At 34.4% G+C, this 10,546-nt stretch overlaps 3 protein-coding genes across 6 annotated transcripts; 1 reads left to right on the forward strand and 2 right to left on the reverse strand.

Annotated features, from left to right (window-relative positions):
* The first annotated feature begins 1,107 nt into the window (after positions 1-1,107).
* Positions 1,108-3,564, forward strand: LOC18046533 (G-type lectin S-receptor-like serine/threonine-protein kinase SD2-5). The gene has a single exon (XM_006442367.1). It carries the CDS (start codon positions 1,108-1,110, stop codon positions 3,562-3,564), a length of 2,457 nt encoding a protein of 818 aa, XP_006442430.1.
* Positions 3,565-3,893: 329 nt separating this feature from the next.
* On the reverse strand, positions 3,894-6,240 carry LOC18046534 (ADP,ATP carrier protein 1, mitochondrial). Of its 4 annotated transcripts, none has more exons than XM_024187652.1 (3): positions 5,467-6,240; positions 5,060-5,348; positions 3,894-4,451 (listed from the first exon to the last, which is right to left on the reverse strand). In XM_024187652.1, the coding sequence occupies exons 1-2, from the start codon at positions 5,962-5,964 to the stop codon at positions 5,343-5,345; spliced, it is 504 nt and encodes a 167-aa protein (XP_024043420.1). In that variant the 5' UTR covers positions 5,965-6,240; the 3' UTR covers positions 3,894-4,451; positions 5,060-5,342. The 4 variants fall into 4 exon arrangements, with proteins under 4 accessions (XP_024043420.1, XP_024043418.1, XP_024043419.1 ...); XM_024187650.1 differs by having other exon boundaries at positions 5,060-5,129; positions 5,213-6,240; XM_024187651.1 differs by having other exon boundaries at positions 3,894-4,377; positions 5,060-6,240.
* On the reverse strand, positions 4,115-5,297 carry LOC112099870 (ADP,ATP carrier protein 1, mitochondrial-like). Its single transcript, XM_024187376.1, has 3 exons — positions 5,287-5,297; positions 5,060-5,129; positions 4,115-4,495 (listed from the first exon to the last, which is right to left on the reverse strand). Exons 1-3 carry the CDS (start codon positions 5,295-5,297, stop codon positions 4,115-4,117), a joined length of 462 nt encoding a protein of 153 aa, XP_024043144.1.
* Positions 6,241-10,546: the final 4,306 nt, after the last annotated feature.

Raw genomic sequence — 10,546 nt, forward strand, 5'->3', positions numbered from 1 at the left:
TAAAAAGCTTAGCTATCCTAACCATATTAATGGCCTTTTGTTGTTTTCAAGTAACAATCCAACAATTCAATGCAAGAATTCTCAGAATGATCGAATGTATCATATCAATTATATAATAAGTAGATGATACTATGACATATGTGTATTTATTTTGAAAAATCACCATGCAAGTAGTGGTTATATTAAATTCAATTATACATGTCATTTATATATTAATTGATTGCATTATCTATGATGTATTCTAGAATTCCTACCAGAGAAAAGTCATGAAACTTAAAAACTGGGGTAAAGGAAAAAAAGGCTGTAAGTACTGGAGCTGAAGCTGTCTTGACGTAAATACTTAAATGCAAGCTTGTGCTTTTTCTGCTTAGGATTATTTAGATTTGCCAACTCCGGTGCCTAGATCATAAAGATGCGCTGTTGCTCTAAAACAGTACACAAAAGGGAGAAAAAAAAAAAAAAGAAGCTTCCCTGTCAACAATAAAAATAATTAAAAAAAGAAAAAAAAAACTTTGGCTTGCAATTGCATAGTGGATTCCGAAACTATAACATCTCTTTGGGATCAGAATGTGCCAACCTTGTGTCAATTTCAACGGATAATTTTCTCTGTCTCCTATCCATTGAGGTTGATCTAAAATACACGCCAGACTCATTAAACAGAACCAATGAAATCTAACTCTGCCTTTGATAAATGTCAAGAAAGATCGATATGATCATGGTAAATAACCAAATATAGAGCAAAAGTTTTAGTTTAATGCATCATTGTATATGTTGTATATATGCCGAACATCTACACTTCCTAAGTGATGCTATTTCTGCGAGATCTCATCTTGCTTAATATTAACCCTTTTTAGATATCAACGAAGTAGATGTAACAAAGGCAATACAACAAACAAAGAGAATCAACGGCCGGTTGAGAGGCTTAATCATTTTTTGAAAGATAACTCTTTTCATAGTAGCCGCCTGATAAATTATCTTATCCCACTAGACAAGAATCCAATCAAGTAAATTGGCTTGTCAAATCTGTAATTAACTTGTAAATATGTTACCATTCTGTGTTGCTTATGCTCAAACCGTGCTCGCAAAGTGAAACAAGAAATTAAAGGCATGGCTTTAGCACTAGAACTCATGATCACGATCTTCATCATGAACCTTTGTGCTACAAATGCCACCCAATCAACAGCACACAACAACACTTCTTGGCAAAACAACCAAGGCTCTGCACAAGGGAGCTACAATTTTGTCGACGGATCCCATGTCAGAACCTTACTTGTACGTAAAGGTACCTCAAAGAGCTACCCAAAATTTGGTTTCGGGTTTTTGAGAAATGGTACAACCGATGAGATCTTCTATCTCGTGACGGTCAGATTCATGGGAGAGATCACATCCTCCTCTAATCATCAGAACCACCCGCCGGTTATTCTCTGGTTCGCCAATGGACAATCCCCTGTCAAAGAGAATGCCACACTTGAGTTTACTGCAGATGGTGATTTGATCTTGAAAGATGCAGATGGTACCCGCGTTTGGTCTACAGAAACCTCAGGCAGCAATGTTACACGCATTACTTTAGATGGAAATGGAAACTTGAGACTTTATGATGCTGAAAATCGACCGCATTGGATCTCATTTCTTCATCCAACTAACACATGGCTGCCAGGTCAGCGCTTGCATGTTCACAAAATGATGGCTTCTACAAATTCGACTACCAGTCTTTCCCAAGGCAAGTTCATCCTAAGTCTATCTCCCAAAGGCATTGAAGTTTTTCTGCATATGAGTACTGTAAAAAGATTTCAAACCATTCCATACCGAAATTATTTTCTGAATATGAGTTCCGCTGTACTCAATAAATCGGCCATTCTTGTATTCAATAAATCCGGCAGTCATATCACCTATGAGGTCGCACCAAGGTCAAAATTTCACTACATGAGGCTGGAACCAAATGGGCACCTTAATATTTATCAGCTTGATAATGGGTACTCAGACAATGCTGATCTCTCAAGAGATGAACATTATGGGGACTGTATTTACCCCACTAAATGTGGCAATTATGGGGTCTGCTCTAATGGTGAATGCACTTGTCCTGGAAGTTCAAGTTATTTCAAGCAGTCAAATGATAGTGAGAACGGCTTTTCCTGTGCCGAAGTTACTCATTTGTCTTGCCAATTCAAGCATCTTCAAAGATTTTTGAAGCTTGAAAATGTTACTTACTTCGACTTTGTCCCTCATCTGATCAATATAGATGCAGAGGGCTGCCAAAGGGCCTGCCTGGGCAATTGTTCTTGCAAAGCTGCCTTGTTTCGGTACCAAGGAAGTCTCTCAACTGGCAATTGTTCTTTACCGACTGAAATTTATACTCTGAGGAATAGTACCAAAGTGATTTCTGGTTATAATGACATAACATTCATCAAGGTACAATTGCCATCGGATCAAAATAAACTTTCTCTGCTTTTCATGTTGCTATTGTCTGTTTCTGCCTTTTTACTCTTGGTTATCGGAGCAAGTATTTATTTGTACAAGAGATGGCGGGAAGGCAAAAGGAGAGACAAGTCCACTGATGAATCTTCAGTTCATGTAGCCAACCATTTGGTGAAATTTTCATCCAAAGCTATGAAATCTGCTACAAGGGACTTTCAGATTAGGCTTGGTCGAGGAGGATCCGGATCTGTTTTTGAAGGGTTGCTTAATGATGGCACTAAAGTTGCAGTGAAACGCTTACATCCTGGTGAGAACCGAGGCAAGAAAGAATTTTTGTCTGAGGTTGAGACAATAGGCAATATTCACCATTTCAATCTGGTAAGACTAGTTGGCTATTGTGCTGAAAGATCAAACAGATTTCTAGTTTATGAGTACATGTGCAATGGGTCACTTGATAAATGGATTTATCACAAAGACCGAATTCAAACTCTTTCTTGGGACATAAGAAAGAAAATTATTTTTCAGATATCCCGGGGACTAGAGTATTTGCATGACTACTGTAATCCAAAAATCATTCACTTTGACATCAAACCTCAAAATATCCTCCTGGATAGAGATTTGAATGTCAAGATTGCTGATTTCGGATTAGCCAGATTGATTGCTCAGGATCAATCTCATGTGTCAACAATGCCAAAGGGCACTCCAGGGTACATGGCTCCGGAGTTAACGAGAGGAAACAGTATCACTGCAAAGATTGATATTTACAGCTTTGGAGTTGTGATCTTAGAGATCATTTGTGGGAGGAGAAGTTCAAATCCTAACGGTGGTGATTATTTAGTGGATACGCTGAAGGTCAAGGCAGAAGCGGACCGACTTTGTGATCTAGTTGATAAAAAAAGCGAGGATATGCAAAGTCACAGAGATGATGCTGTGAAGATGATCCAGATTGCCATTTCTTGCTTACAAAAGAATTTGCATAGAAGGCCTTCTACATCAATGTTGGTCACGGTCTTACAGGGCTTAACAAAATTGGAACCTGTTACTGACTATGGTTTCTTAAGCTTTGCAGTTGAAGAGGAGACACCCCAAGAAGTCGTTCCAATTCGTTCATCTCCTATCACAGCAGCAACACTATCAGGACCAAGATGAATTGTGCAGATAAGATTGTATTGTATTCTTTTATCAATAGGAAATAATTGCAACCAAAAATATTAAGTAGCTCCATGATCCATATTGACCAGCTGCCCAAACACAGGATCAACACTTGATTTGCGCATTTTGGTTGTTTCATTAGCTAAATAACTTGGTACCTTTTGCAGCTGAAATGTGCATATTCAAACTTAAAAGAATCAAAAAGGTAACTCATGCACTTTTCCTCAAGCTGTATGTGAGTTGATTGTAAGAAGCATTTAATTTTATCGTTTTTAGTTACCAATACTCAGATAGCTTCGGGAAAGGACTAAAGAGATGTTAACGGTATTAAGCACTATAATAGCGAGATGAGATGAGAAAGAATGTGAATTCAAAGAGATCGAGACTATCAAATTGACCAGCTACAGCTAGCGTTCAAAGGAACGACCACCTTGACTCTGATACCATAGTACTAAAATCTCTCGAGACCTGTCATATTTTAAGGGATGCTAAACCAATATCAAGTCAGATCTAACTGGGTAGAAACATTGTTCTTGTTCTCTTGAATTCAATCAGTATATCCCTCAAGATCGCAAGAACTACATTCCTTCCCGAACCCCCACAACTTATATTTGTCGTAGATGACAAGAAGAGCAGCACCAATCCAAGCAGGCTCAGGGGCTGAAGCACCCTTGAAGAGAGACTTGACACCTCCGTATTTCAGGATTATAGCGAATGCATCAAGTGAGCTCTCGTACTTGACTCCTTCACCAGATGTCATCATCATTCTTCTATGGACGGTGTCAAATGGATAGGAAGCAAGATAGGCACCTAACTTGATGAGGTAGGCAAAGGTAAAGCAACTAGGAAAATGGGTAGCAAAGTAGCTAGCAAATGTCACTAAACTGAAATAACCAACAGCAAAAGAGATGTCAGGAAGATGAAATAACTGCGTTGAATATTTATGTTCATCAAAACAGTATAAATGCTTAGAAAGCCCCCACCATGGAATTATATCTCACTTATTTTACACTAAAATATTATCAAAATCTGAAACCGTTGATCAGCAAACAAATTTACTTCTAATTACAAACAAGCAGAGAACAAGATCAAGAAATCTAGACATTTCAACTAAGAATTAGTAATGAACAAGGAAAATCAAACTTCACTCACTCCTCATCTGTGAGCATGTGTATCAATGTCCAATTCTAAACATTTAGTATTTTTGGGAAAATGATTGCAAAAACAAACAGAACAAAAAATAGGTTTGACAACTGGAACTCATGACATGAAGGTATTTGCAGACAATGAACATAGCCTTCTAAGCAATTAGTAAGTTAGAGAGGCAACACATGAATTTCAAAAATAAAACATTGCAGCACTGTTACCATGATTGATAACGAATGTCAATACACAAGCAATAATAATATTTAATGTATACGGATAAACCCTACTATCTATCAAATAATCATCATAAACTATGAAACAAAACAAATCAAATTAAGTTACTGACCTGGGGCTTCAGAGAATCATACGTTCCAAAGTAAAGTCCAGGGTACATAATGATTCCAACGCATGAAATGCTGAAACCACAGTGAAGCCCAAAAATACCATCAGATTTAAATTTCTTTCCGTAGAAATCAAGCAGACCATTGAATTGCCTCACTCTTCCTTGGCAGCCTTGTCATCATTGGCCAAAAGGGTATGACGCACCAGCAGCACCTCCTTGTGCCAAGTTACCAGTTAGCCATTTCCAGTGACCATCCTTGCCTTTCTTGAAGTTGAAAAGACTTCAACTAATCCTTGAATGCGAAGTTCAGGTCCCGATACAAAATTTGAATAAATGCGACGTCAAATGAATGAGGAAACTTACATTTTATAGAAAAATAAGTACTCAAAAAAACATGTAACAATGATAACCTGAGCGGTTAAGCAACGGATGAAATTAGCAGTTTTTCCTTTCCACAAAGAAGCAAAACCCTCATCCTTAATTTTACGATTCAAGAAATCATAACAGCTCTTGAAGGGTTCAGATAGCCGGCCATTCATGATCATCTCATCTTGGTTTTGAAGCAAAAGCTTAAGATGCTCTAAGGAAGCAACTGGAAGAACAACTAATCTGACGCTGGCAGCAGAAAAGCTACCATAACAGAAATCATTAGCGAAGATGCCCTGGTCGTTCTCTGCAGGGGCTTGAATGCAAATAGTGGAGGCAGTTGACGACAAAATAGTAGCCGCACCGACTTTGGGATATCTGAGTGCAGCATTGGAGTATTTCCCATATGCAGCACGTCTTTGGTACAACGTTGGCCTTTGGAAAGCCCCATCAGAAACCTGGATGTTTTTGGAAAGACTGGAATGAAGGAGTCGTCCAACCACCTTCTGCACGACAGAAGGATGTTGAATCTGATCCACCATTGTGACTTTGACAGCAAAATTGCACAAATTTCAGTAAAAAATGGGGCTGATACAATATGAAAATATGAAAATGACTTGTGCATATCTTTCTAATAAACACACCAACCAGCAATAATATTACTAAAATCATGTGAAAATGGAATTAAGTCCACTCAGCATCTACGTAAGCACGGTAATACCCCAATTCTCTTGAGGGAATTTTGATCTTTTTATTTTTTCGTGATTGTTGTAACCTAATATAAAAAAGAAAGAGATGCCTTTCCCATTATGCGAGAGAAAGAGATCGACTGAAAAAAAAGTCTTCTTAATTCAATCATGAGTAACACATGTGACGAAATTTTATCTTTTAAAATGAATATTTTGTTGAGAGAGGATTGCAGGTAAATTTCAATTCTTTGTTAATTGTTATGGAGAAACATGATTAAATAATTATAGTAGAAATAGAAATTTAAGATTTTGTAGAAAATATACTGATTTTGAGTAATTTCCATACGGCTTTAATCTTTGAAGAAACTCAAGCAAGCTCTATTTTAATTCACACCAGCTCGCTATTAATTGCTATTCAATTTATAACAACCACCACAACTAGAAAAAAAAAAAAAACAATATGTATTTTTAATACTCTTTAAACCCAACCAGTAGGTAAGAAAAAAATCACAAGGACTTCAGAGAAAACTTGAAAAGGAAGAAGTTTGTTAATCTCACTAGTTATTAATGCATCAATATCACTTTTCTCGCAGTCTTTGTCAGTGAGGCATTTCATCAATCACCTCAAATCTATTTTTATCAAAAATTGACACTAACGTGTCATTGATACCTGGAGAGTAGAGGAGTTGGAAATATCGAGGAAAGTCCAAAGTAAAGATAAGCCAATTTCTATTTGGCCATTTCACTTTCATAAGGTTATTTTTCGGCAGCACCCATAGAAATAGGATTTACTTATTACTTTTCTATGTTGATTCAACATTGTTAAGATAGTTAAAAATGATTAGTTACTATTTCAATTTGTTATGCTAGTTAATTAGAGTTATTGACATGTCAGCTGAGTTTAGAGATGGCAAAAAAGTTTGGGTTTGACCCGACTTGTAAAGGACCCGTCTAGGCCTGCGGGTTTTAGGCTCAGTCAGTAGCGAATGGGTTGGTCATGGGCTGAAAATTTAAAAACTCATAATAGATTAGCTTAGATATGAGTTTATGGAAAAAGAGCCTGGACTTTATATTTTATAAATATAATTTTTATATTTTGTGTATTTAATTATTAGTCTATTATATATAGTATAATCAATTAATCATCTTTAATTTAAGTGTTCATTTATTTTTTTCTATTTTAAACTCTATTAAAAAAAATTATCTAAGCGTAGGCTTTAGACCCAAGCCCGGCCCGTCTAAGTATGAACGAATTTTTGGAAGGTTTGGGACTGCTGTCAATAATTTGGGTCTGGTCCTGAGCTTGAAAAATTTCGACCCAAGCCTTTAAATTGGCATCCCCAGCTGAGCTAGTATAAATTAGTTATACTATTAGTAGTTTGTTAGTACATGCTGCTCAGCTCACGAATGCTTTACTCATCCATATTGATTCTGGAATATTCAAGAATCTTGTATAAATACAATTATAATCAGCTAAAAGAAGTGTGATTCAGTTTTATTCACCAAATTCAACTCTTAGTTGCTCTATGTTCTTTCCTTCATCTTGTCTCATTTTCTGATTTGCCAAACACTTTTGGAAACTTTAACTAACATGAATATGAAGCTAACATGTTGATTAGCACACAACATTTATGTTAGGCTTATTGGCTCCTAATTAATCTTAACAATGTAACACCATGGTCAAAAATAGAAGTTAAAACAACTAACAACATATATATGAGCAATGTTACAAGTAACAAGAAGAAGATGTTGCATATATAATGCAATAGAACTATAAATTCGACACCTGATTAAACTTTTTCAGCAATTTGGAGGGAGTAAAATGAAAAATAACACATTCTAATTATTAAACAAACATTCATTATTTTATTTTTTGTAGGAGTACTAAATTAATGTTGAGTCTAGTTGCCGATGGAAGGGCTTGGATTTGACTGCTGCAAAATTCGGTGGTCACCTGCAGCCTCGGGAATTCCCATAGTATTAGCCATTTCATAACCAAATCGTCTACCAAAAGAAATCGGTGTCGTTTTGCCCTTTAAAACAGGAACCTTCATTGCCTCCATGCTCAAGATTTTTCTACCTGCACAAGATGGTACATAAAACATAACAATAACAAGCACAAAGACAGATGCAATTTTGCTCAGAGAGACCATATTTTCAAAATAATGCTTAGGAAAGAAAATGAGATCTTGTAGAGGATGACTAGTACTGATTTATTTATGCCGCAAGTTACTTCACAAATGTGAGTACATAAGTATTTATAGAGGACAATAAACAGTATATCTTGTGAATGTAAATGTGGGTTAGGTACATTTGAACCAGCAGCTGTCTGCAGGTATATTTTCCCAGCATTTTCATGCATGTATTAAGTCTGCTAAATTATTGAAAACGATGAGCAAAACATATATAATGGGATAGAGAAAGCAAACTGCAAACTGATCAATAATGGCTGCGACTAAAACTGATGGAATTATTTGACATTTTCTTATTTTGACTCAATAGAAGTTGACATATTAGTTAATAATTGTCTTTTTTTTTTTTTTAAAAAAAAACCGTTTTATTAAGATTTTGTTGTTAACGTATGTCTTTAAAGTTTGTACTAGTAGAGAAACTGCATCTTTTTGGCTGGCCACCGATTTTAAAGCAGAATGGTAAAAAAAATTAAGACAAACAGAAGGCAGGTACTTAAACAACAAACAATTATAATGCAACTATTAAGTCTACTGTCAGCCATAATTATCTTTTTTGCCAGTTATTTTATAATAATCTACTGATATTTATAATCAATAATTTACTAGAACCTTCTAAACCAACTGTTTAATGGCATAGTTGGGATGGTTAGGCCCAGATGGACTAAGTAATCTTTCAAATAATTGGAAACAAATCAACTTCCATAATATAGAGAAGAAGACTGGAAAACCTCAAGAATTAGGCGGGAGATGTGACCAATACAGGGACGGAATTATGTACGGCCATTCGAGCAAAATAAAAAAAGAAAAATTTTAATTGAAAATTTACGAACTTCTATATGTATTTTAAGTTTAGGCCTGCCCAGATTCATAGATATGTACAGAGGTTTTGTGTTGTAGTCTACTAAGTTTATAATTTATGCGTAATAGACTTAATAGTCCCCATAGTAGTATTGTTGGCCTTATCAGTTATGCGCTAACTTTATGATTTTTTGTATTACGACCTCCACCGAACCAAAATCCTAGTTTTTCCGGTTAGATGTCAGATGATGGCAATGAATTTTGTAGAGAAGATCAGAAGAATTTTTTTTTTGTACATACTAGAGCAAAAACTTTTTTAGCTAAATATCCTTAATTCAATATCTATTAGTTTTGATGTTTTCAATAAAGCTAATAGAAGACTTAAAATTTTAAAATCTAACATTAGTAGTTTCAATGGAGTAATTATTTCTTCTAAAGGGAAAGTATTGAATTGTTTTCTTATAATTATTGACAAAATATAGTTTCAACAGGTTAAAATCATTATTATACCATAAAATTCGTACTTTTGTTAAAAAAAAATACTTTTAAGATTATCATATATAGAGATGATTATGAACATGAGTAATAATAAGGCGATGCCTAAAAATTAAGCTTTCCTAAAATATAAGCATAACTTAAAATTAGAATCTCAGCATAATTAAGGCGATGCCTAAAAATTAGGCTTTCCTAAAATATAAGCATAACTTTAAAAAATTAGAATCTCAACATAATTGTTATTATTATATTGGAGCCGCCTATGTTGCAACAGTTGCAACATACCACTACTTTTGTCATTTTGTAATTTAACCATTGGATCCAAGGGCAAGAATGGTAAAAGCAAATCCAACGCGCAGGGTATATTTATTTTGGTTTTTTTCATTGCAATCCCTCTTATGTTGTGAAATGCCAGGAAAAAATATAATTATTATTATTTTATTTATTAGATTAGTTGTTAAATGATATGAATAAAGAATAAGTATGAAATTTAAGAAGACTTTTATTATTAATATTAGGTAATTACAATGCATGGTTTAATACTCGTTTATTTATTCCACAAATTCATAAATATTTTGTAATTTATTAATTATTACTATCATTTCTAGATCTACTCTCATTATTTAAATTTATTAATAATTATATATTAATTATTATTTTTATATTAATTATTAATATATAAATATAATATAATATATTTTTAATATTATAATTATCATAGTAAAAATAAAAAATATAATTTAAATATATTTAATGTTTCAATTAAGACAAAAGTTAGCACACTGTAGTGAATTATATAATTGGCTACAATCTAACTTTTAAAACTTCCAAACATAGGTAAGTAATAAATTAATGTGAATAATATTATAACAATATACAATATTATGTTCTAAATACATTCTAATGGTGCGTTTATTAAATAAGAATTGAAATGAGCTAGAATTGTAATA

This window comes from Citrus clementina, unplaced genomic scaffold (assembly GCF_000493195.1).
Source record: "Citrus clementina cultivar Clemenules unplaced genomic scaffold, Citrus_clementina_v1.0 scaffold_3, whole genome shotgun sequence".
NCBI classification, from domain to species: domain Eukaryota; kingdom Viridiplantae; phylum Streptophyta; class Magnoliopsida; order Sapindales; family Rutaceae; genus Citrus; species Citrus x clementina.